At 39.9% G+C, this 27,294-nt stretch overlaps 2 protein-coding genes across 2 annotated transcripts in view; both read right to left on the bottom strand.

The window, feature by feature from the left end:
* The window catches only part of LOC308392031 (uncharacterized protein), a 297,183-nt gene that overhangs the window by 3,014 nt on the left and 266,875 nt on the right, over positions 1-27,294 (bottom strand). The window lies entirely within an intron of this gene.
* gnrhr4 (gonadotropin releasing hormone receptor 4) lies at positions 1,218-13,929 on the bottom strand (the record flags this gene model as incomplete). Its single annotated transcript, XM_080875654.1, has 4 exons — positions 13,805-13,929; positions 12,759-13,296; positions 4,406-4,610; positions 1,218-1,681 (listed from the first exon to the last, which is right to left on the bottom strand). Exons 1-4 carry the CDS (start codon positions 13,876-13,878, stop codon positions 1,218-1,220), a joined length of 1,281 nt encoding a protein of 426 aa, XP_080731780.1. The 5' UTR covers positions 13,879-13,929.

Genomic DNA, 27,294 nt, shown 5'->3' on the forward strand with positions numbered 1-27,294 from the left:
TCTCATTCACTGCTGCCATTTAATGTTATTTTACATGCGTATTATCTCATTAAAGAAATTCTTGGATTTTCAAAGAAAACTGGCTTGATTCAATCTGTCATCGGTTGATGTTTCCCAGTGTTTCTCAAATTTGTACCTGTGTACGTGCAATATTCTCTGCATAGATGAGAGCAAGTTCATCACTGAGACACACGTGACATCCTGGAGACACCATAACCAAGCTCGCTGCCTGCAACATCATACAGCATGACCAGCCTGCCAGTCGGGCATTGATGATCTGAGAGAGAAATATCTTTGATATCTTTGTGGGGGATAAAAAAAGAGCAACGATCTGTGACCACCTGCAAAATCTTCTGTTGTTGTTTATAGTTAACCTGTTGTTTCCTCTCTGTTGCACCTTTTGTGTCTTTCATTTGCACCAAAGCTGTTGAAATTCCTAACTACACAGATTTATATCATAAGGTTTAACTGACTGTATGAATTCATTCTTAAATCTAAACAGAAGTTAATCAGTAGAAAATGTAAGATTACAACAACTGGATTTGTAGTATTATTATTATTATTTTTAATCAGATGCACTGCATTGCTCTATTTTGATGACAGATGTACATTAAACTGGTGGGAAATCTCTTACTGTTTGTGAATTAACAAAGCAAAAAGCTGAAGTTTTTATTCAATAAATAAACACATAAATACATTCACATTACAACATCTTGCAGAACAGAAGCAGCACCATGCAAACATTTACTAATGACCACTATTTTGAGGGAGCAAAGGTTTATGTGATGTTTGATTTACTGATAACTTTTTAATACAAAGCTTCAAAATCCAGATATTTTCTTTAGCCTCAGTCACAGAAAGCAACACAGATACTAATACTAATGTGAAATATCCAAATGGCTCTCCTCAAAGATGTTTTTTAGAGCCTTCACTCGAGTCAGATTTTGGTGCAGCAGTCAGTATCAACAACATGCTGCATAGGCTCACATTTAATACATTTAATCTGTCTGTACTGAGTCACCCTCAGCCAATGTGGCAGTGCTCTTTCAGATCATATAAGAGGCTTTCGATGTATTAAGTGTGAGAAACCACAGGATTATTGAACTCAAGGTAAGCTATAATACAACATCAATTATATCGGTGGAACATGAACAGATTTATAACACAAAAAGATTTCATTGAGAGAAACACATTCATTTATGGAATTATTTAAGCCATCATATCTTGCTGATTGACATGTCTGGGTTTGAGACATGCTTCATGATGTTGCTTTCTCTTACCACCTCTGTGCTTGCACTGTGAACATCTGAGGCAATCTGCCTGCGAGAGGACAGCCGACTCATTTGTACAAGGCGAGTGTTGTTTTCTAATTCAGTCCGTGCGTTTGAACTTTGACGGCATCTCCTCATACCCTTGTGAAAATGAATGGTAAACAGACCGTAGGTGATGGGATCTAGACAGGCATTGAAAAGGCCAAAAATAAACAGCATATGAGTCAGTGAATGCGAAACTGTCTTTTCCATTTTTTCAGGGAACAACCAATACCACAATCCAAGCAGATAGTACGGGGTCCAGCAGATGATGAATGACGTCACAATGACAATGCTCATTTTAAGAGTTCTCATCCGAGCTTTAGGGATGTTATTGTGGGATCGGCGTAGATGAACATCTCTTGACAGGACTGGAAGAAAAGAAAGCACCACGTCCGTTACTCCATGTCTCCCTGAAAATATACATTCATGTGAAGAAAAGCCTGTTCACAGCACTCTATGCACCCTTACTGCAATCCATAGGAATGATTCACTTGATTCATCAGCAAGTGTAAGCACCTCTGTTAAAGCAAAAAAATTGGTAGAGGTTTTGGACTGGAGCATTTAGATTTCTATTCACATGATGCAAAATCTTCCCAGCGGTGGACATATCATCAAAGTCACCGCAAGGTCGACTGTACAGCAGCTCAAGAGCTACATCTAAAGACTCTACAGGTCTCAGTTAGCATGTTACGTTATGATGAATATGATCCCTTTTGGAAGGACTGCCAAGAAAAAGCCTCTGCTCACTGAGAACAACATGGCAGCACAGCTTAAGCTTGCAATGTGAACAAACCACAAGACTTGGAGCCAAAAGTGGAAATGTTTGGCCATGATTCACAGTGCCACATTTGGAGAAAACAAAACACAATCAGCACAAACACCTCATACCAGCTGTTAGTGGTGGTGGACAGGGGAGGATTTGGGCTGGTTTTGCTGGCACAGCACCTGTGGAACCTTGAAAACATTGAGCCAAACATGCAACAGGACTTTGGGACTCAATTACTAATATTCTCATGGAAATCTACATAAAAAATCTGTTGGAAGGCAAAATTACTGTCGAACTTATGAAACGGGCATATTTTGTTCCCACCACTATGCGTATGTTAGAAGATCAGAATCATTCAGAACCAGCAGCTTTGCGCAATCGCCACTGCTCAGTACCTGTTTCTCTATATAATTAAATATTTTAACCTTGAGGTGAAGCAGAAAAATCAGTCAAGATGTTGTAAGAGAGAAGCCTCAGTCAGTGTTTTGAACCCATTGAGATGGGGTTGGCAGCTTCTGCAGGCAATGCCTAACCGTTGCTATGGGGTTTGGTAGGTGGAAAGCCTACAATTTGGTGATGCAACGATTACGGACTTGATTGGTTGTTGTTTTGGTTATTGCAACAGGTAGAACAATTTGACAAACCACGGGTTTGTATTTATGGGAGGGGGTGTTATGGCCCTATTAGGGCCTCCTCCTGAAGTTGCCTGTGTGGGCATCTCTCCTGCCTTAGTGTCACCTTTTTCTTTTGTACAGCTGACTCACATCAGCAATTAAAGGTATTTAAGGGCAGAGAAAGGTGAGCTCTGGTGGCAGAGTGTCATGTGCGTGGTTGCGGCTAGTGAGCTGTGTGTTTGCGTGTTTTCAGCTAGTGAGATTGTTTTGTTTTGTGATTGTTTGCTCCTGCTTGGTGGAGATGAGTGTGTTTGTTTGCTAACCCTTTTTTGACTTGCTTTTCAGTTTACTGACCGACGCTTGAGTTTTGTTTTGTTTCTTTAAATGGCTTGTCCGTCTCTTTTAGTTGAGTTATTAATAGAAAGTTATTAATAAAACTCTTTCATTTAACCATTTTGCCAATTTGTCTCCTTTTTCTGATCCGGACACCTTTTGTTACTTTCCCTCATCGCCTGGACCCTTTTAGGGGAACATAACAACCTCTAAGGCATGAAATGAGTAGAAAGTCTGAATGTAGAAAGTTGAATAATAGAGTCTGAGGTGCAAGGAAGAAGCCAGAAGAAGCTTAGTTTTGTGTTTCCATGGAGTGACGAAAATATAAATAAAAAAGCAAGACTGAAACTAAAATAACAGGAGTACTCAATATAATTTCCTCTGAGACATTTACTGTGCCTCAAGCAAAAAAATGTTTGGAATTAAAGTTGGTATGAAAAATACTAACAGAGTACAAGAAAAAGTAGAAAAGGACAAAGTGGAGGACAAGGACCAGTAAGCCTAATCTGTCAGCTCCACATGAGAAACTCACTGCAATGAATAAAATAAATCCTCATTCTCAAGAATCCATTTTCGGTACCAAGAAATTATACTGTAAGTGACGACATATGATAATAATAGAAGCTATTTTAAATGACTAATAAGAACATTTAACATAAGGTGATATAAGAGATAATGGAACAAGTTTGAACTCACAGACGGATTAGGGCCACGACTGCAGTGATGCTGCTGCACAGGTCTGTTGTGGAGATGACAGATCTCCAACATCACCTATGGTCATGAGCTTTGGGTACTAACCGATACAAGCGGCGGAAATAAGCTTTTTTCAAAGGGTGGCTGTGCTTTCCCTTAGCAGCAGTATGTTATTTTCTTTATATACCTTTTTTTTGTAATTCTGAGCATTTTGTGGCTCAAGGAGGTTTTTACAACTGTAAACAATGACCAAAAAAGCATAATAATAATTTTAATTATTATTGTTATTATTAATAGGCCTATTTAACCATGCTGTCATTTGTTCTTATGCATGGTTGAAGGGATTTCTGAATTTGTTCCTAAAATATGAACAAATTCAGGTATAAAAATACATTTTGGATTTGTGTGTGAAACATTCGTATTCCTCAACCTAAGTGAAATGCTGTGGCGGGACCTTAAGAGAACTTTGTATAAACAAATGCCTACAAAACCTGAATGACCTGAAGTAACATTTCATAAGTAAAGAAGAGTGGGCTAAAGTTCCTCCAAAATAATGTGAGAGAAAATCGTACAGAAAAGTTATTACTTAGGCTACTGCTGCTAAAAAATGACTGAGTAATTCAGGTCTACTTTCTTTTTCACGACTGTTTTTTGAAGCCTTCGAAAAAATAAAAGTAAACACTCACAGTTATTCCGAGCCATGCGGCTGGATATCTCAATGAGGATTCGTGTGTAGCAGAAGATCATGATGGCCAAAGGTAGAAGGAAGAGGCACACAAACGTGAACATGTTGTAAAGGGTCTCCTGCCAGCGCTGGACAAAACTGCCATGGGTGGTGCACTGGGTGAACTTCTCTGGCACCGTGATGGTCACATTGCGAAATATAAACATCTGGATAAAAAAAGACGAGAAAAGTTCTACTGAGCGATGGCACTGCATCCTCGTGATCTATCCTGTAGTCAAGCATGATGTAAGTGGATCATGAATATTTAGTGATCAGTTAATCTAATAAGAAAGTAAAACTGAACGCAGTGATATTTTACCATATGCTTGCATAGAATAACACTTAAAGGTGTTTTCTGATCAAATGCTTGGGACTGAAAATGCTTGGTTAAGGCCTCGTCTTTCATCCTGGGATTGACACTTTGCTGAAGTTAGCAAAGGATACTGGTTTTCTTTAAAACCCTTCAACTGGAAATGCTTTAGAAATTCAAATCTCTGCATGGAGGTGGTCTGGGCATTACAGTCTCTGCCATAGTTACTGTAAAAACATCTGAGAGATAATTGTGAATAAGCACAATTTCTTCTTTTTTTGTCTGTTAAAATCATTTTTGTCTGTTTTACTGTCTTTACAGATCCTCTAATCGATATTGAATCCACAGCCAGCAAGCGAAATGTTCATTCTGACACATTTTAAGGCAGTTGGACCTCGTCAATAATTGTTGTCTGAAAATCTGTGAATAAGAGCAACAAGTGTGAGTACCTGTATAGTATAGCTGTTTATTACATCCCCCACTCAAGCAAAGTATCCCCAGTTCAGTTCTGGGAGAAGCCACAAATCTCTTTGGGCATGTGGTGCCAAAGGCTGCCAAATCAAACATGTGCAGCTTCCCTTTGGGGTGACTCCCTATCAATGAGGGAGAAGCTGAAAGTAGGGATTTCCAGACTGGTTAAAAAGATCCTAGCTACAGTACCAGGAAGAGAGTAAAAAATAGGGATCATCCAATAATTTTAGGGTTAAGGCTGCACTTCTGGCCCTTTATGTTTACATGTCAAGGTATCCTTAAGCAAGGAAGAGACTCCCAGTTGCTACTGATAGACAGGTCATTACTTTGAGTGCATTATTATAACTCATAACTCATAATTCACAATATAATTGCAATCCATTTAATACTTCCATACAAAGAGAAATGATGATTGCTTTCACAATAGAACAGTTTTAAAAAACTGTTAACTTAGACGTGCATTACTTTAGCAGATATTATTTCTGTTTAAGATTCAGCACTCTATTCATTACATGATAGTCCTCAATGTCTTGCTGGAATATACCTGATGAAAGTAAAGCACCAAGTAATCGAACGTGCTGCTTTTGCTGCTGGGCTGCAGTGCAATTACTTGAGGGCTGCTGTGGCTCAGGTGGTAGAGGGTTATCCACTAATGACAGAAGTCAGTGAGATTTTGATGCCCTCGAACCAAGCTTTTAGAAAAACATGTTGCTGGAAAACACGCTCAAAATTAGGACTTGTTTTCTGAAGAACAAAAACACTTTTCAGCTTCAGAATGTAATATTTGTTGTTGTCCTATATCAACTTAAAAAGAAATATTTGCATTCTGTTTGGAAAGCTTAGTTCCAAATCTGAACTCATAATATGTTGCTGTTTTTACGTTAAAAAATTAAAAAACAATTTTATGTTTCACAATCTGAATGCTTCTAGTTTTCAAATCTGCTTTATTATGTGTTCATGAAGATACACAAATAGACAGTCACAGTGTTTCTAGGGAAAGTCAAACCTCGGGGCTCAAGCATTTAGTTTGGATTTGAAGTGTCTGTGGGAAGAGAAAAGAAACAAACAGCAGCAGAATTGCTCCTGCAATTTTGCTAAAACATAAACTGGAGTTTGTTGGCGGCTCTCACATAAATGAGAAACGTGTTGTAAATTGGTAAATGCATGCATTTTCTTCCCAGGTATGAATAGGCACGTGTGAGCAAGACACTTTTGTTATTAAAAATCGTACCATGAATGAGCCCAATCGAATTTATACACTTTTCATGGAAAAGTGTATAAAGTCATGTTTCTGTTGAATGTTTATCAGTGTGGGACCCCAGTAAGATTCCCACCTGTACTAGAAGAGCTACCATCTGGCTCCCTTCCACACTTTCACTTCCAGTTTGGCTCTCAAAGGCTACGTGGAAGAACCTCCCCGCTCCTCACCCAACATTTATACTGGTGAGAGAGCTCCTGACATTTTTCAGAGCAAAAGTGGAGCAGGGTATTAATTAGAGAATGTGCTCATAATATAACAGTATGAGGCTGAAGGCGATGTCATTGCTATTGATGTTTTAAAGCGACGTAGACATCGCTTCAACAAATTGGTAAGGGGAGAAATAAAATGCCGTTGGCAGAATTTCAGTGGAACATCCAGTAAAAACGTTTAACCAGCAGTCTCTCTGGTTTTCAAGCTTAAATTGCTGAATGAAGTGCAACCTTATCTGTAATACAGTATATGCATATAACAAACTGTCCTTTTATATCACCTCCTAGCATTGGGATATATGTACAGTATATTAGTTTACATGCTGACTTTCAGTATGAGGCATTGGGAGATTTGTTAGTGTGACCTTACCCAGCAGAGAAATGATCATTTCACCTCTGGTAACTAAAGATCACACTGCTCTTTTGATACAAAGCTGGGGAAAAAAAGTGAAGATATGCACACCCTGCATACCATCTATAAATTTTAGTATAATTCATGCATCCATAAAGTATTCTGGGTTTAATCTTGTTCTGATTGTTTTCTGATGAAATCGTGGGACTCGAGCATGCACGACTGCATTAACATTTGCTGTTCTCTTTTGATCTGTGAAGAGTTCGAAATAATCAAGAGAGGGTTTTTTTTTCCTTTTTTCTTGGTTTTCAGCGGAAGAGGTTTTGAGAGGTCATGGACTTTGGTTACTCGGTGTTGTGCATTATGTGTACAGCGAACAAATTTGAGGGAAGAAAACTGAGAGCTTTAAGTTATTCGCTAATATATATTCTGTGTAATAAGTCACTGAAAAAAATGCATTGCACTTGCAACATAAATATCTTTGTGTGTAACATACACTCACCAGCCAGTTTGTTAAGGTATACCTTGCTAGTACTGGGTTGGACTGCCCTTTTTGCCTTCAGAACTGCCATAATGCATAATAAGATGCTGGAAACATTCCTCAGAGATTCTGGTCCATACTGACATGATAGCATCACGCAGTTACTACAGCTATGTCGATATGAATCTCCAATTTCACAACATTCCAAAGGCGCTCTATTAGATTCAGGTCTGGTAACTTTGGCCATTTGAAAACAGTGAACACGTTTTTATGTTCAAGAAAGCAATTTGAAATGATTTGAGCTTCATGACATTGTGTTTTATCCTTCTGGAAATAGTCACTGGAAAATGGGTACACTGCGATCATAAAGGGATGGGCATGGTCAGTAAAGAAAATCAAGCAGGGCTGAAAGTGTGCCAATAAGAAGAAGATATCTCCCACACTATTACACCACCACCAGGACTCTAAACTATTGATACAGTACAAGACAAGAAGGATCCGTGGTTTCATGCTGGGGTGGAAATTGAGACTCATCTGACCAGGCAAAGTTTTTAGAATCTGGTCCATCTAACTATCTAATCGTCAATATTTGTCCTGCCCACATATGTAGATCTCTAATTGGAGCACAACATTTGTAAAGTCTGATTACAACAGATTTACAATAAACAGCATATATGGACAAATTTGCATTTTATGGCTGAAAAAGTCCACCTAAGAAACAGAGAGAGGAATGACAATGTCTGGCAGTGAAGCGAGGACAAGACAACAGAATATATAGGAATATGCAGAAGAGTGCAGAGGATTGATGTGGCGTTCCTGCTGGATCTTCCTGTTACAATGCAAGAGAGAGCATTAGAGGGGAGGTTAATAAGAATCTGTGGCCCAAAGGAGCCACAAGATAGCCAGTGATTCACAGCACAGTACCTCTGTCCTTAGAAGACTCATGTTTACCTCCTGCGGTATCTGATTTTTGATGCTGCTAGTTTACATGTTTTGTTCTGAGCAGTTTTAAATGTTTTTTTTGTTTTGTTTTTGCTGTTGTAACTGTAGTTTCCTCCATTGTATGATCCTTGAAGGACACATTTCCCCTAAGAACTTTAAGTGGTCTTTTTTTCTTTTTTAAGTAGAATGTAAAATCTTGTCCTTTTGAAATGGACATCTCATTCAGTTGGCTACAAAAAAGCATTGAGATGTTTAAAAGAAATTATTCTGGTATAATAAGCGTTCAGGATTGTCTGTCATTCTGACAAAAATCTTTATTTGTATTTTACCACTTGAGTTTAAACAGTGGCAGAAGAATTTGTAATTTTGGTAGAAATGATTTATTCTTTGACACAAAAGTTTCAAGTGTGTTACAACCTTTTAGCATTTTGTTTTATATGAGCTGTTTTAAGAAACTTATATTCAATTAATGTATGTTTCAAGTAAGATTTATAGATAGAAAAAAAAACGTAAACAAAAGAAGCAACACAAAAAGGGAAAGAAATATTACAAAAAGGGAAGCGCAGAAACAATATTAAACAGTTACTTCTATTTTTAATGTGGGGGACTTGCTAGGACATCCTATTAAATTATTTTATGCTGCATTGCGTTTTTTCATAATTTTAAGAAAATCAGGACACACATGCTGATTTGATTCCCAAACTCATGAAATATTCCTTAAAGACATATATAAGTCTAAAATTAGTCTCCAGGGCACAGTAATGATCAAAGCTAAAAAGTGAGCTGATAACACTGTAATAAACGTAATATTTTACATATACAACTTGCAAATAATTTTCCTGCAGTATATAATGTGTTGCAGTGTGTCAAACTCTCCGCCTAAAGATGGGTTTCTTATGCATATTCCTGCTTTATAAAATTACACCTGTGTGTAACATTAAAGATAAATACCCCGGAGTACCTGAAAATCAGCCCAATCAGACATTATTGAAAGTGGCCAATGACCACAGGGGTATGTGAAAATGGGAAAACCTCAGTCCATCCATGCACCCATCCTTTTATATAACTACTTATTCAGCAGTTGTGTGTGGCTGTTGTCTGTGCCAGCAGGGCAAAAAGCATGGTACACCCTGGACAGGCTGTCAGCAAAAAATCCTGTGTGGCCAGTGAATTTCTTAATCTGGTTTTTGCTCCTATAGCCATAGACTTTATAAAAGAAGAATGTAGTCACCATTTGATTTGGTCATTTGGTCAGTAGGATCCCAATTTGAAGCTTCAAACTGAGTGTGTTCAATATCACCATTTTGGTGTTTTGTAGGGGTGCAACAATACACAAAATTCTCGGTTCGGTTCGATACTTTGGTGTCACGGTTCGATATTTTTTCAATACAAAAAAATGTTCATGCTTTTTTAATTTGTCATTTATTAAAATTACAAATATATATTTTAACTCAAAAGTACAGTTTTTAAATTTAATGTTGCTAAAACAACAAAGGGATAAAATAATAAATCTATTTGATCGAGAAATCACTCATCTTTGGAAAAGAGAGTTTATTACAGAGAAATGGATCTTTCCGTTTTCGAGTTTTGGATATGATTTTGGAGTATATCTTCGCAGTAGCGATTGACCGCAAAGTAAAGCTACCGGAAATGTACAACCCCACATCCAGTCTCAAACCAGGAAGTTATTATTTTCTCGTGCACGGGGTCAATTCTCAGCAGCATATTAAACATATCAGGTCCCCATAAGGAGAATCATGCTGGGAAAAGGGGGGAGGGGCGGTAGTTACACTCACAGTAGCACAGGAACAGAGCAGGAGGGAGAGAGAGAGAGAAAGAGAGCCAGGGACAACAAGGTCACATTAGAAAGGTATAGTAATCATCCACAACTATTTTCAGTTGCAGATGATAAAGGGTTCAGAAAGTTTATTCATGCAGGTCCGTATGACAGAGAATATGCATCTTCTTTATGTTTTCATATTTTAATTTATATTTAATTGTGTTGTGGTTTGCAGTGTTTTGTGTTGTTTCGCTTTAAATTTGTAAAAGGAAAAAGCTGAAAATCTAAATAGTTAAAAGTTGAAATGTGAATAGTTGATTTTTCTATTATATGATTTATTTATTACATTTTATGTGGAGTGAATAAATAAAAGTATATTTACGGTGGCCCCTACAGACAAAGCACATACAAACTTCAAATCATGTACAAACCCTGAAGCACGTACAAACTCCAAAACATGTACAAGCTCCAAAACACGTAAAAACTCAGAAGCACATAAAAACTCAAAACACGTACAAAAGACAACACAAGTGCTCCAGGATGCTAGGGGCAGTGTTGAGCTTTTGTTACCTAGTGGCTACACAAGCCAGCAAGTACCAACGACCGGATTTGGTGTGTGGTAATAACAGGTAAATGAACTTTTTTTTAAATTTATTATTTGACTATATATGACTGCTTGTGTATAAATACACAATATAAATTGTGTAATTTAAGTGATCTAGGTAGCTCTGTTTTGGAAGTTCAGTTCATGCTAGAAATGTGTTTTGGAGTTTGTACGTGTTTTTTGGAGTTTGTATGTGTTTTGTCTCTAGGGGCCACCGCATATATTTATATATAAACATATATAAATAAAACCACTTTTTTTTTACATTAGTAATTCCTTTTGTGCATAATTTTATATTATTGTTAATAATTAATTAATTAATCAAAGCAACAAAACAACCTGAAGAGCTGGTTCGGAGCCGAAAGAGCCGGCTCTTTTTAGTGATTCGAGCCGAAAGATCTGGTTCTCTAAAAAGAGCTGGAAATCCCATCACTAGTGTCAACACGTTAACTTGCAAACTGCGCTAACGCACTAGTTCCCACCCATGTAATTGAGCATTGCGTGGCACATCCGACATACTGTTTTACTTTTGTCCATGAGGGGCTTACCTTCAGGGTCATACTTCACATGAAGACCAAAATAGTCCCAAAGGCCAGATCTGAATGAGGGTGGGGGAGGTTCAATTTGCCATGTTGCAACAAGCTTAGCTTCTGTCTTGCTAGCTTGTGCTACGCTCAGTGGAACTGCGCTCGACAGTGCAGCCTAGGCGGAGTAGTCGAACGCAGATCCACTGAGCTCTCAACACAGACAGCATCATCAGAAGGAAAGTTGATCAAATAAATTAAAAATGTTGTATTGTTCATACATATGCATACCGAACCAAAGCACTGTATCGAACGGTTCAATATCGATACGAGTATTGTTGCACCCCTAGTGTTTTGATATCAGATGTGAACAGAGAGAATCCTCTTTCCTGACACTTAGAATCTCGATAATTTACAAATGTACAAAAATGACTTTATTCTTTATTCAGTATGACCTGTGGCCTGCAGCTGACACCATAAAATCATCTGAAAAGTGTTTACTGAGGTCAAAGAGTAAAGGGGGCCACGAGAAAGAACAGCATCCACTTTTGACCTGAAACTGAACTTCAAGTAGGTCCCATGTGTGAGCACCTCTGCCACACTGGTTTGTGATAAGCACACTGAAAAGTGTGCAAATTGCATCCAATTTAGTCACATGAACACTGTGTATAACAAGTTATGTTGTGAATTCTTAAGTTCCTGCAGGCAACCTGATGAAGGTCCCCAGCCTCCTTTGTTATGCGCTAACTGAAGGGTAAGGGCATGGGGGGAGGGGGAGGGGGGGGGGGGGGGGGGCTTCATCAGTCTCACAAAGTTACCAGTCTGGCCTGCTGGACAGCATTGGAAAATGTGAGCTGTTTTTACATATTAAAAAAAATCATAAAACACATTGAATTTTATAGCTTTTCCGAATGATAAAGACCTGCACCATAGCCCTTCACACTACACCAAAGTAAATAACTAAGAGATAAACAATTTGTTTCTGAAAAAAGGGACAATTTCTGTCAATTAACAAAAAAATTCTGTTTTAAACTTAAAGGTCAGTCTGGCCAATGAGCAACTAGAGCTTTTTCCACATAGAAAAACTGAGATTTATTATTAAACTTCTTTTTCTCATACTAAAATATATGAGAGATCAAATGTGGAATATATTTTTTTAATCATTTATTTAGTTTATTTAGTCTAGAAATTAATGAAATTTATATTGAAACTCAAAAGTGTTTTCATGCGCTTGTATTTAGTTTACCCACGTGGTATTTTCAAATTTTACGATCAAAACTTGAATTTTGGGTTTAAATAAAATTTAAATAAAAATTAATTCACTTTTTTTTCCTCATTAAATTGCAAACTCACAGGGTAGCAACACCATGTCCTCTTTTACCTGAGGGAGTGAAAGGATGACACTCATGGTCCAGGCCACAGCCAACATGACTTTGCTCTTCCTTTTGGCCTCACTGATTCCCAGCGGATTGAGGATGGCGGACTGTCTATCCAAACTAATGACCACTGTCACAAAAGCGCAGGAATACATCGCCACCAGCTTCATGAACATCAGCAGCCTGCAGGCGACGTCCCCCGCCTGCCACTGCACCGTGATGTTCCACACCGCGTCCACCGGCATCACGATGAAAGTCACCAGCAGGTCGGCCACCGTGAGGTTCATGATGAGGATCCGGACGTGTGACTTGCGCCTGCCGCCGCTGCTGGCAGCCCACAGCACGGCCAAGTTGCACACAGCCGACACCGCGCACAGAGCGAAGGTGATGATGACTCTGACTTTGGCTGCTGTGGAGAAAGTGGGAAGCTCGAGCGCGTCTCCATCTGCACTCTTATTGCACGCTGAGGTGGGTCCCTGACAGCTGCCATTCACTGTTTGATCCGTCAGCTGGTGGTACATAGCCTGACGGAGATCGGACTGACTGGACCCAAAAACAAGATTAAAAGAGAAGAAAAGAAAAGTTAGAATGTGTATCTCTTCTCCTCCAACATCTCCAGCGCGGAACTGCAAGTCTGAAAGGGGAAAATAAAATAAAAAATCTTCATTCAACCTGATAATAAATGCAAAAGGTGTTGTGCCTTATGCATATGTGGCATTTTCTACCGAAGAATGTATGTCCAGCTTTAATTATATTGCCGAATTGCCTGCTGTGCGCAAACTATCAATAAAAAATGGAAAGAATACACACAAAGAATGCAGAGGATATAGAAGAACATACAAAATAATTCAAAAAGAGGTAAAGAAAATGCAAAAGAAATAACAAATAAAATAACCGAGATGTAAACATTTCCTAAACTTCTAGTCTCATCCTTTAATTTCTCGCTGTTTCATACCTTCCCATCTTCCTGACGTTATTCCAAAGATAAAGAAAGTCAGGGGGGAATAAATCGGAATTAAACCAATTTATGACCCAGAAATAAACGACTTACCCGCCGTTACCAGTGATCGCTAAAAGAGAGCGTGTTACTGCAGTCACTGCAGCTGTTGCTTCAGACCGCTTCATTCGTCCGCTGTGCAAAATGACAACCAACGCCGTCACTCGGGTTAACCATTCACGAACCGGTGCCGCTCCTAATGTTAGATCTGGAGGAAGACAGACGAATTATTCGGCAAGCTGTGAGGGGGGCGGGGGGATGCTGCTGAGGAGAGTAAGCCTCCTTTACCCAGCTTTATTTTCACTGGAGAAACTTCATCATAACATGGATTTGATGTTTGCTTGGAGCTGCAGAGAAGCATTTTACTTCCCATCAAACTGGGACCATAACAAATACCTTTACTGGTGTTTGAATTCGGTGAAATTTTAAAGCTCTTTCATTTTTGAAGTTTGACGTTTTCTTTGTTGCTGCTAAATTGGAGGGGAAGGCAGTTTTGTTAAATTAAAACAGGCAAACATCCTCCTTTAATCCTCCTGTTACTTTGCGGGTCAGATTGACCCAGAACAGAAGAGATGTCACATGTCATCTGCATCACTACAGAAAACGAAAAAGATCAAAATTATAAAAGAAAATTGTAAAATAATCAATGCCAGTGTTTCTGACACTTTTGGATGAGTAAACATGCCCGAGTCAAATTGACCGGGGAACATAAGTGTTCCTGGAAACCAACATACAACAGGAGGGCTAAGTACTGATGGAAGATAGAACTTGTTACTTTCTGATTATTGTAAATTACATTTCACCTCATCACAATACTATTTTCAAGTGATAATCCTTCCATTTGCGCAACATCTCTAAAATTAGAAATATCCTGTCTCAGAGTGACGCTGAAAAACTAGTTCATGCATTTATTGCTTCCAGGCTGGACGACTGCAATTCATTATTATCAGGATGTCCAAGAAACTCACTGAAAAGCCTTCAGCTAATCCAAAATGCTGCAGCAAGAGTGCTGACAGGGACTAGAAAGAGAGAGCATATTTCTCCTGTTTTGGCTTCCCTTCATTGGCTTCCTGTCAAATCCAGAATTGAATTCAAAACCCTGCTCCTCACATACAAAGTCTTAAATAATCAGGCCCCATCATATCTTAATGACCTTGTAGTACCATATCACCCTATTAGAGCACTTCGCTCTCGCTCTGCAGGCCTACTTGTTGTTCCTAGAGTATTTAAAAGTAGAATGGGAGGGAGAGCCTTCAGTTTTCAGGCCCCTCTTCTGTGGAACCAGCTTCCAGTTTGGATTCGGGAGACAGACACTATCTCTACTTTCAAGATTAGGCTTAAAACTTTCCTTTTTGCTAAAACATATAGTTAGGGCTGGACCAGGTGACCCTGAATCCTCCCTTAGTTATGCTGCAATAGACGTAGGCTGCCGGGGGATTCCCATGATGCCTTGAGTTTTTCCTTTCCAGTCACCTTTCTCACTCACTATGTATTAACAGACCTCTCTGCATTGAATCATATCTGTTATTAACCTCTGTCTCTCTTTTATCCTGTCTTCCTTCTCTCACCCCAACCGGTTGCAGCAGATGGCCCCGCCCCTCCCTGAGCCTGGTTCTGCTGGAGGTTTTTTCCTGTTAAAAGGGAGTTTTTCCTTCCCACTGTCGCCAAAGTGCTTGCTCATAGGGGGTCATATGATTGTTGGGTTTTTCTCTGTATCTATGAAGCGCCTTGAGGCGACGTTTGTTGTGATTTGGCGCTATATAAATAAAATTGAATTGAATTGAATTGAAGTGTCAGTATCAAATGTACGAACTTATATATTTGCAGCTGTAACCGTGACCCTGCTGCTTGGGCCGGGCCTCCTGTGTGTGTTTTTCTTCTTCTGTCTGTTTGTGTTGTCTTGCAGGCTTCCTCTGCCTGGAGTTTATCATTGCAACTGACAGCACTAGATCAGTCTCCCGGGAACATTTACATTTACTGTCTTTGTAGTCCCTGCACCATGCTTTTGCTATCTATCTCTCTATCTCTCTATCTATCTATCCTGTCTTAAATTCTTGTTAATAATGCACTTTCTGTGTTAATTATGCACATATCACAATGTTAGGGCAGCTCATCTGTTATTGAGAGGAGTTTTGCTCCCTTACAGTTCTCACCGTGGCTTCAGGGAGGACGAAAACTGAAGTGTGGTCTTGGCTCTCTGTTTATACACAGACCTTTTACAGTTTTTCTCAGTCGCTTTGGTGCGTTTCTCAGATCAGAATTGAAATTCTCATAACTATTAGTTCAACCTCCACAACACTCAGTCATTTGTGCACATCATAGTAGCAATTTCTCCTCTCTCTGAACAAACTGCAAATGATTTTGGACATGAATCAGTTGCTTCCATACATTTCCCTGCTGCTTTCTGACATTTCCATTTGCTTATGTCATGTCAGTCAAAAGTAATCATACCTATGGATGCTGAACAGTCATTCCCAATAAAACTAATAGTCATACATCCATTGCTTAAGTCATCACACACAAAATTGTTGAACTAGTTATCAAATGCCAAATATTGGCCATCTGTCAAGCAAATCCTATACCTTTCTGTATCATTTTTCCTGGAAATGTCTCCGAAATTGAACAATTGATCTCAGGTGAATTACAGCTGTCACTCATGAGGAGGCTCTACCAAATTGGTGATTTTATGTTTACATGTATTCTACAGTGAACAAGTGACTGTAGCATATTTTTCTTTTGCACAATTCTGTAGGATTACAAACACTTCTACACAATGGAAATGTGAGACGTACGTATTCAGTGTCTCAGTTACTCCCAAGACTCCCATAACATCTACAGTGACTTTACTGCACATTTCAGATGGCTGTACAGGTAGGCCATAGTGCTGTCGTCAGCATTTTCAGGTGTCACCAATTGTTTTTGCAATGGGAAACACTGAAATTATAAACTGTCATAGTGGAAACATGACAATGCCATTTGACTATCTTGTTCATAAAGATGGTGTCAAGACTTTTCATTTTGATGGCACTGACAGTTTCATTGACATGGATACTTGCTTTTGAGGTATGGATAATCAATTCTGTGCATGTGACGTGCTTTAGCAGGCTATCCACTAGGTTTTGCAGTTTGCACTAATTGTTTTGGGAAATGCACTAACTGCTGTGCAAATGTTAATGGTGTTCTGAGAAACGCACCAAAGCGACTGAGAAAAACTGTAACCGTAAATTAATCACAATGTAGAAATGAAGTGTATCTCTTGTGCTCAGTCTAGTAAAAGGTGCCCTTGGATGATATTTATGGAGGATAAGGAGATCTTTTTGACAAAGTGTTGGCAGTGAAGCTTAATAGATAATGTTTTGCCCTACCAAAAAACTAAATAAATAAATCAGATGATAATTATGATTTTAAAAAGGGCATTGTCTACTGTGTAAAGTAAGGTCAAATGTGGAATTAAGAAAACAGCTGTCTGTGTTACTAATATACTAATATACTGCAGGGTGTTACTTTAGGGTTTACATTTGAGCACAAATCCAGAGTCCCTTCATAAAGGTCAAGGTGGGCTCCTTTTACGATGCGTCTAGTAAGTAGGTCAATCATCAAAAGCTACCACAGCAGCCAGAGACGGTGTATTTACTCTAATATAATCAGTAAATACAAAGTAATCGGTGATAGTGTCATTTTGTATCAAAATCCTACAGCGTTTGTTTTACTGAAATAAAAACCACAATGATTAATCGTCCCTAAACTGTGATACTCTTTTATGTTAATTAAATTATTGCCTGAATAATTGTACAATATAAAGCACCTTGAGGCGACTGTTGTTGTGATTTGGCGCTATATAAATAAAACTGAATTGAATTGAATAATTCACATCTCAAGATAAAGACATGGAAGTGTCAACTATAGAAACAAAGGCCAACTCAATGGTAGAAAGGCTAATGGGCTTTGATTTAAGTCGCCACACTGTTACCTTCTTATTTAGCAAATTACCCACTGTGATGTTGTAACGCTAAAAAGAAAGATTCTTTAAAATACAAGGGGGAGCAAGCGAGTCAGATACCACGGGCACAGAGGGGAAGCAGGTCTGATCAGAAACAGTTTATTACTAGGCCAGGGAGCACAAATAAAACACCCTTAAAATGTACGTAATAAAATGTTTGCTCTCTACTAAAAACAATTCTAAAACCCGTAAAACTACCATTTTCTACATTCACTAAACCCCCCCCCCCCCTTGCTATAATTAGGCCACATGTTCATTATGGGTCCATCAGCAGGCCAGGAATTCCTCCTTTAGAGCAGAGTCCACGCCAGCCCCGTCTTCAGCAGACAAGAAAGAGCCACCCATCTTCTTGTCCTTCCGCTGGCCCATCACTTCCCAGCCCGGCTTGCGTTCTGCACCCGAATCCATGATGCGACCACCGCCACAGCTCCCCTTGCGTCGGTGTCCTGCAACATAACAAATAGGGGCCAGAACAATGGTCCCAGAAGCGGCCCTGGCTCATGGCCATGGTGACCCTCTCCCAATCCAGCTGCACCCAGTAAACAACAGTAGAGACCCTACTCACAAATGCAGGCAGAGGTAAACCTCTGCCCTGCTGCCAATCACACGCGTTGTCTCTTACTGTTGCCGTTCCATGAGGTCAGGACTTGGTCACCGCATCACACTGGCCATCTCGCATTAACCTTCCAGTCTGGGGCCTCTCTCTTTCAGTGCCCAGCTAGCCTGTTTTTAAAAGGTCTTTACACAGCTGATAGGCCACCTCTGGACACACCCCTGCCTCAGCAGGTGGTCCCTATCAGCTAATTTGTCCCATGTGCAGCCAGTCCACAGTGGATAAAAACCATGTCACATAAAACACTAAAAACCATGCAATAGAAACAGAATAAAACCATGCAAATAAAACACTCATAAATAAACACTAAAAATCAGAATAAAAACAATATACAAGATAAATACAAATTTCCACTGTGTGACAATGTGACAACTCATGTGGGTAATCACAGTCTGGATGGAATGAATGTTCACTTCTCTCTGTGACTTTAGAGTCTGTTTTGTTGGTGAATTAACGCTTCCCTCAAAGCCGCAGATCCAATTAGCCTCCTGCCTACAAACACTGAGGGGAGAGAGATAGACTGAGGAGTGGAAGTGTGAAGGACATTACCCATAATTTCATGCATTTTTCATTTTTCGTTCTCATTGAGCCACTTCTTCCTCTCACGGATCATCTTACCCAAAGGCTTTGGCACACATAATCAGCTATATTTCAACATCACCCTTATAGTGGTGCAAGCAAACGCAGCGATTCATTTCAGGGTAGCACTAGCCTTGATTCAGGAATCCACCCCTCATTTCATCATCTTTTACAGGGAAATACGAGCAGCACTTTATTGAAACATTTGTTACTGTAAATACAGTAAATGAGTCAAAAACAATTGAATAATTGGAACAAGCTTGAAATTCAATCTTTATCTACAGGGATCATTCTTCAGATTACTTGAAGGACATTCAAAGCTCTTCTTCAGATATTAGCTGCCTTTTGTTTTGTTTTCTGTCAAGAAGATCCCACATGGCTTCAAAAATGTTGAGGTCCAGATTCTTCAGATTCATCATTCTGTAAAACAGGTTCAGACTGCACAGACCAGACAGCAGGAGGTGAATGTGCCATGAGACCATGTTTCCACTCCTTTGTAGAAGTGACTCTGTCCTTTTTTAATATCAGAAAACCATTGTTTTTACCAGGCTGTAAAGTGGTGGCTGAATCTTTCAGCACCAGAGGTTGTGGCCCATGCAGTGTGCTTAACTGTGGTCTCTGGGGGAGCGATGTCACAGCAGCCAGCACCAAAACTGATCAAGAGGTTCAAGGCTTTGAAGTCACAGTGGACAGGACACTAATCCAATTGCTATCCACTAGGGATTATCCTGAGCACTCTTTCCATCACCTACATGACAAGCCGTGAGGGACTTCCTCTGACAGTCAAGCCAAGTTGTCACAAGGACCAAGCCAGGAAATCCTGTCTGCTGTAAAGCTATCACCCTTTATAACATTTCTATTTCTGTATATTTCTATTTCCCAGAATATTTGATTGTTTAATTGATATATTGGATTTTCCATTGTCCCCTGTCTGGGTAGATTGTCTTCAGAGCAGCACCAGTTTAACAACAAAATATCTTTTATTTAAACAAAATTTTTTAAAAACCCCTCACCCAATAAAAGCATCAGGATAAGCATCAGTAAATACAAGTAGGCGTAAAATACCACCTGGGGAAAAAATGTTTTTTTCTGACTTTTAATAACATTTAGTTTTTGTTCAACTGTATAGATTGTGAAGGACAGTGTCTGGATCCCCATTTTTAAATATTTCCTGACTTACTAAATATTTGAAGCACAGATTTCATCTAAACACATATTTAGATGATCTAGAGGGTGAAACTCGAGTTTATGTCATCATAACAGTGCGATTATGATTTCATCATGTCATAGTAACCATGACATCACCTGTTAGGTAATTAAAACCCAATCTCGAGGCTTTGAGCCGGATTCAAGCCATAAATTTGTGACCAATCCGATTACTTTAACTAGTAAAGTAAGGGATTATTATTGCAAAAACGGTAATTAGATTACAGTTACTTTCCCGTAAGCAAGCTGCGTTACTGCGTTACTAAAACCGTGATTTTTTTGCAAGAATGTCTCATGACAGTGACGTAAGCGAGTGCGACGTTCGTGACAACCGCTGTGTGCAGATCAACAATGGATAATATAATGAGTGCGGGAGAGAGTATGAGCGTGCAGCGTTGAAAGCGTGGAAGTACTGACCTTACTTTGAGTTTGATTCCATAAAAAGTGACAAAAACATTAGTACGGAGCCCCGCAGGGGACATGGGAGAAAAAAAAATTAAGACGGACTTTTGCAAAACTTTTGCGAGATCTCGCAAAACAAACTCGGGATCTCGCAAAAGTTGAATTCCAACAATGGCGGCAGCTGCTTAGTTGTAATATTACTCTTTCTGGGTCACAAAATACACTTTTAAGATATTTTGAGGCGTGAATGTAGTTGTGTAAACGTCAGATATCTGCTCGGTTTACAAGACATCACATATTTGCAAAAGTGCTCCGACGTTTTCGGAGATCTGACACCCACCATCTCGAAGCTAACGGGAGGTCGAGACCTACTACAGCCGGGAGGAACACCGCTTTCCCGGCACATCGTGCCTCGACCTCCCGGTCGCAAAAGTTTTGCGAGATCCCGAGTTAGTTTTGCGAGATCTCGCAAAAGTCCGTCTTAATGTGTCCCCTGCGGGGCTCCGTACATTAGCGTCCGTTGTGCATGGGAAGAAAACTTCTTTTTACAGCGAAAAACCCCCTAAACTTCCAAGCAAGCTCCGAGTGCGACCACACACTTACGCTACCACGTAATGGGAAATTCACAGAGAAACTCGCAGGTTCTTCAACTGACCGCTGCGGCACACCTGCACCAGGGCAAACCTCCGCCTACCTCACTCCTGCTTTACAGGTGAAAACAGAGCAACAGGACCGCTAGTCTTTGATTTTATTTATTTTCTGCTGTGTTTTACTTGCATCTATTTGAAAGAGTGAGTGTAAACACAAAAATATTTTTATTTTATGTGCTGGAATGTGCAGAAAATAGGTTTAAATATTAAACAAATTTCTTCTAGTCAGAGAATGTTGCATATAATTACATTTTTTAAAAGATTCAAACTAATAAAACAAGTTTTAAAAAGAGACGTTTTCATTTGATTACATTTTGTATGATGGATTATGCAGAGAAAGTAGAATTGGGCTGAAAGATCTATTGTTTTATCACCTATTCAGGCTGTGAATCGTGTTTTTAAAAAGTAACTAAGTAATTAATTACTTTTGAAAATAAGTAATCAGTAAAGTAACGGGATTACTTTTTTGGGGAAGTAATCAGTAATTAGTTACTGATAATCATCTTGGAGGGCAAGATTATGATGGATGCTGAGAACCTGCTCCAGGCCATGTACATTGTCTTCGGACTTATCTATGCACTGTATCTGAACAGCCCAAAGTACATGAAGGACACTTGTAATTTTTTCAACAAGTACTTCTGAACCTAGGTAAGACAGATCTAAAACCCAAACTACAAACACTTAAAAATCAGTGGAGATGTGGAGGGCAAGTATGGGCTCTGTTCACCCTCCGGTTCTCTCCGTAATTTAATTTTTTTGTTGTTCCATGGACAAATCAGAATCAGAATACTTTATTAATCCCGAAGGAAATTAGGGTTACAGCAGGCAGCACGCTAATGGCGCATGTGCACTTACAAAGGAACCTTCTGACCAACTTTACACAAACATCACATTGGGTCAGAAAGGTAGGCTGATAGGAAAAAACAACAAAAATACATAACATGAGATAAGAGGAGGAGAAAAAAAAAACTCCACTCAGACTGAGCTCCTAGTGGGAGAACAGTTTGATAACAGAAAAAACATCTCAGCACAAAAAGCACATGACTATCAATACACCATAGAAACACAAGACAAGCAACAGGGGCAGGTAAAGGGTAAGAGAGAGCCGGTGTAGACAGCGCATCCGGTCCTGCAGCATCTGCGCTGGTCCAGTCGACTGCCATCTTCCCCGGTAGGACACAAGCATCGAAGGCGTTTGGAAAGGGAGGGGGGATCAGTGTGTGCATATCAGTGTATGTGTGTGCATGTGTGTGTGTCCACAGTTCAGCTGAGACAGTGTCCTTCACCCCGCCAGGCTAAGTAAACAGTCTTCCAGCCAACCCAGGTGGCCTTGCATGGAATGGGGGGAACAGTCTAAACAGTCGTTATCAGGGTGTTTTTTTCAGCTCCAGCCATGAGGCCGCAGCTGGCGCCAAAGGGGTCTCCGCATGAAGTGATGATGGTTTTTACTTTAGTGCGAACAACTCATATGAATTTCAAAGCTGTTCTAACAGTCCAACACTGGTCTCTCAATCTCCCGTTGGAGAGCCGTGAGCTTTCTATGATGTTATCCAAACTTACTGTAAACATACACGGCAGAGCCAGTGGCATTTTGATGCTTTTTATTAATGCTTTGACGGTTGCTGTCCACAATACTCACAGAGCTGCAGCTCTCCCGCTGCCCGCTCAACATTATTACAACAACCCAACCACAGGACCCAGTACAATATTTAATTCGGCGGGGCGTGATTGCGGATGCCGTGCAGGTGCGTCCGCCTCCTCTGCACGGCACCGCAGGCCACGCCCCGCCACACTTACGTTCCGTGATGTTGTCATTCTTTTTGCTCAAAGAGCAGGTTCTGAGAACTCACGACCGCAGTGCACTTCCCCAAGATGTAATCGAATTTGCGCTCAAAGGTGTTATTCGAGCTAGCCCCTCCAGATGTAATCCAGTTTTTCACTCAGAAGTCTTGTTCTGAGTATTCACGGCAGCCGTGCGTTCTCCAAGATCTTCTCCATGCTGCACTCAATGAGCCCATTTTGAGAAACTCACGCCTCGTCCCATCATCTCAATCCCAGCGGGCAGCCTTGTGGGGGTTTGAACAGCCGGTTCCACTTCCTTAATTCTTCGATAAGCCAGGGCTAAGCCAGCTCGATCAGCCAGAACCCTGTTATCATGGTTCCGAATAGGTAGATATCTTCAGCACTCAGGCTCACCCAAGCCCAGACTTCTCGTTGAGAAGGGGTGTCAATTGCATTCAGAGACCAGTTGATCAAATCCATAATTCCTCTTTTAGGTTTTAGAGAACAGACTATGAGAGAGTGTTCAGGGAAAAGTAAGTAAAAACACAAGACAAGACAAGGACATAAGAAGCTAAGCAGGGAAGATAAGGGCAGGAGAGGAGAAAAGTGCGACCGCCTTCGCTGAGAGCCAAAAGAGAAAATTTACAAATTGTTATTTGTAAATGTTAAGATACCAGTGTTCAGCGGGGAGAGTTTTATAATGTCATTTTATTCACCAAATTTCAGCGGACACAGTTCAATATTGTAAAGAAACCATTTTTGTTACTTTCGTTACTGAAACAAAGATATGTTCAATAAAAATTGTTGTATTTCTATTCTATGCTCTATTGATTTAAAGATATATTTTGATTTTTAATAAAGATAAAAGTTAAGTTTGGTCAGTTAGAATATAAAATTTAGTTAAATTGGTAGTGGAGTAATGCTGGGTTAAATAAATGTGTGGTGAATGATTGTTTAAACAAAGTATCTTCAGTTCCTGTAACTATCACAGTCCTGTGTCGGTGCCCCGGTGTTTTGAGTTTTGATACAATGCAGGTGCTTTATGTTGTACAGTATACCCTACAATAATAGATACAGAGAAAAACCCAACAATCATATGACCCCCTATGAGCAAGCACTTTGGCAACAGTGGGAAGGAAAAACTCCCTTTTAACAGGAAAAAACCTCCAGCAGAACCAGGCTCAGGGAGGGGCGGGGCCATCTGCTGCAACCGGTTGGGGTGAGAGAAGGAAGACAGGATAAAGACATGCTGTGGAAGAGAGACAGAGATTAATAACAGATATGATTCAATGCAGAGAGGTCTGTTAATACATAGTGAGTGAGAAAGGTGACTGGAAAGGAAAAACTCAATGCATCATGGGAATCCCCCGGCAGCCTATGTCTATTGCAGCATAACTAAGGGAGGATTCAGGGTCACCTGGTCCAGCCCTAACTGTATGCTTTAGCAAAAAGGAAAGTTTTAAGCCTAATCTTAAAAGTAGAGATAGTGTCTGTCTCCCGAATCCAAACTGGGAGCTGGTTCCACAGAAGAGGGGCCTGAAAACTGAAGGCTCTGCCTCCCATTCTACTTTTAAATAAATGGCATTTGTATAGCGCTTTACTCAGTCCCTAAGGACCCCAAAGCGCTATACACTACATTCATTCACACACTGGCAATGGCAAGCTATGTTCTAGCCACAGCTGCCCTGGGGCGTACTGACAGAGGTGAGGCTGCCAGACACTGGCGCCACCGGGCCCTCTGACCACCACCAGTAGATGGTAGTATCTTGCCCAAGGATATTTGGCATGCAGCCAGGAGGCAGCCTGGGATCAAACCACCGAGCTTCTGATTAGTGGCTGACCTGCTCTGCCACCTGAGCTACAGCCACCCTACAAATACTCTAGGAACAACAAGTAGGCCTGCAGAGCGAGAGCGAAGTGCTCTTAGGGTGATATGGTACTACAAGGTCATTAAGATAAGATGGGGCCTGATTAATTAAGACCTTGTATGTGAGGAGCAGGATTTTGAATTCAATTCTGGATTTAACAGGAAGCCAATGAAGGGAAGCTAAAACAGGAGAAATATGCTCTCTCGTTCTAGTCCCTGTCAGCACTCTTGCTGCAGCATTTTGGATTAACTGAAGGCTTTTCAGTGAGTTTCTTGGACATCCTGATAATAATGAATTGCAGTCGTCCAGCCTGGAAGCAATAAATGCATGAACTAGTTTTTCAGCATCACTCTGAGACAGGATATTTCTAATTTTAGAGATGATGCGCAAATGAAAGAAAGCAGTCTTACATATTTGTTTAATATGTGCGTTGAAGGACATATCCTGGTCAAAAATGACTCCAAGGTTCCTCACAGTGTTACTGGAGGCCAAGGTAATGCCATCCAGAGTAAGAATCTGGTTAGATACCATATTTCTAAGATTTTCAGGGCCGAGTACAATAACCTCAGTTTTATCTGAATTAGGAAGCAGAAAGTTAGCGGCCATCCAGGTCTTTATGTCTTTAAGACATTCCTGCAGTTTAACTAATTGGTGTGTGTTATCTAGCTTCGTGGATAGATAGAGCTGGGTGTCATCAGCATAGCAGTGAAAATGTATGCTATGTCTTCTAATGATGCTGCCTAAGGGAAGCATGTATAATGTAAACAGAATTGGTCCTAGCACTGAACCCTGTGGAACTCCATAATTGACCTCAGTGTGTGAAGAGGACTCTCCATTTACATGCACAAATTGAAGTCTATTAGATAGATATGATACAAACCACTGCAGCATAGTACCTGTAATACCTACAGCATGTTCTAATTGCTCTAATAGGATATTATGGTCAGCAGTATCTAATGCTGCACTGAGGTCTAGCAGGACAAGCACAGAGATGAGTCAGAGGCCATAAGAAGATCATTTGTAACCTTCACTAAAGCTGTTTCTGTGCTGTGATGAGCTCTGAAACCTGACTGAAACTCTTCAAATAAACCATTCCTCTGCAGATGATCTGTTAGCTGTTTGACAACTACTCTTTCAAGGATTTTTGATATGAAAAATAAAAGGAAGGTTGGAGATTGGCCTATAATTAGCTAAGACTGCTGGGTCTAGAGATGGCTTTTTGAGTAAAGGTTTAACTACAGCCAGCTTGAAGGCCTGTGGTACATAGCCGATTATTAGAGATGGGTTGATCATATTTAAGATCGAAGCGTTAATTAATGGCAGGACTTCTTTGAGCAGTTTTGTAGGAATGGGGTCTAAAAGACACATTGATGGTTTGGAGGAAGTAATTATTGAAGTTAACTCAGAAAGATCAATTGGAGAAAAAGAGTCTAACTTAACATCAATGGTACTAAGAGTAGCTGTAGATAATATTACATCTGTGGGATGATTATTGGTAATTTTTTCTCTAATGATAAAAATTTTATTTGTGAAGAAGTTCATGAAGTCATTACTAGTTAACGTTAAAGGGATGGTTGGCTCAAAAGAGCTCTGACTGTTTGTCAGCCTGGCTACAGTGCTGAAGAGAAACCTGGGGTTGTTCTTATTTTCTTCAATCAGTGATGAATAGCAAGATGTTCTGGCTTTGCGGAGGGCTTTCTTATAAAGCAGCAAACTATTTCTCCAGGCTAAATGATGATCCTCTAAATTTGTGACACACCATTTCCTCTCCAGCTTATGAGTCATCTGCTTTAGGGTACGTGTTTGAGAATTATACCACGGAGTCAGGTACTTCTGATTTGAGGCCTTAGTTTTCACAGGAGCTACAGTATCCAGAGTCGTACATAGTGAGGAGGTGAAATTATTAACAAGATTATCGACCTCTGTTGGAGTAGTATTCAGATAGCTGCTCTGCTCTATGTTGGTACAGGGCATTGAGGATGATAACAGTGGGTGGATTATATTCTTAAACTTAGTTACAGCGCTTTCAGAAAGACATCTACTGTGATAAAGTCTACTCTCCACCGCTGTGTAATCAATTATTGTAAATGTAAATGTTATCAGGAAATGATCAGACAGGAGAGGGTTTTCAGGAAACACTGTTAAATGTTCAGTTTCTATGCCATATGTTAAAACAAGATCTAAAGTGTGATTAAAGTGGTGGGTGGGTTCTTTTACATTTTGAGAGAAACCAATTGAGTCTAATAACAGATTAAATGCCATGTTGAGGCTGTCATTTTTAGCATCTACATGGATGTTAAAATCACCCACAATAATTATTTTATCTGAGCTCAGAACTAAATTAGATATAAAGTCTGAGAAATCAGACAGAAACTCTGTGTAAGGCCCAGGTGGACAATAGATGATAACAAGTAAGACTGGTTTCTGAGTTTTACAGCTGGGGT

The sequence above is a fragment of the Rhamphochromis sp. 'chilingali' genome, assembly GCF_963969265.1.
Source record: "Rhamphochromis sp. 'chilingali' genome assembly, chromosome: 2".
In the NCBI taxonomy this organism is placed as follows: Eukaryota; Metazoa; Chordata; class Actinopteri; order Cichliformes; family Cichlidae; genus Rhamphochromis; species Rhamphochromis sp. 'chilingali'.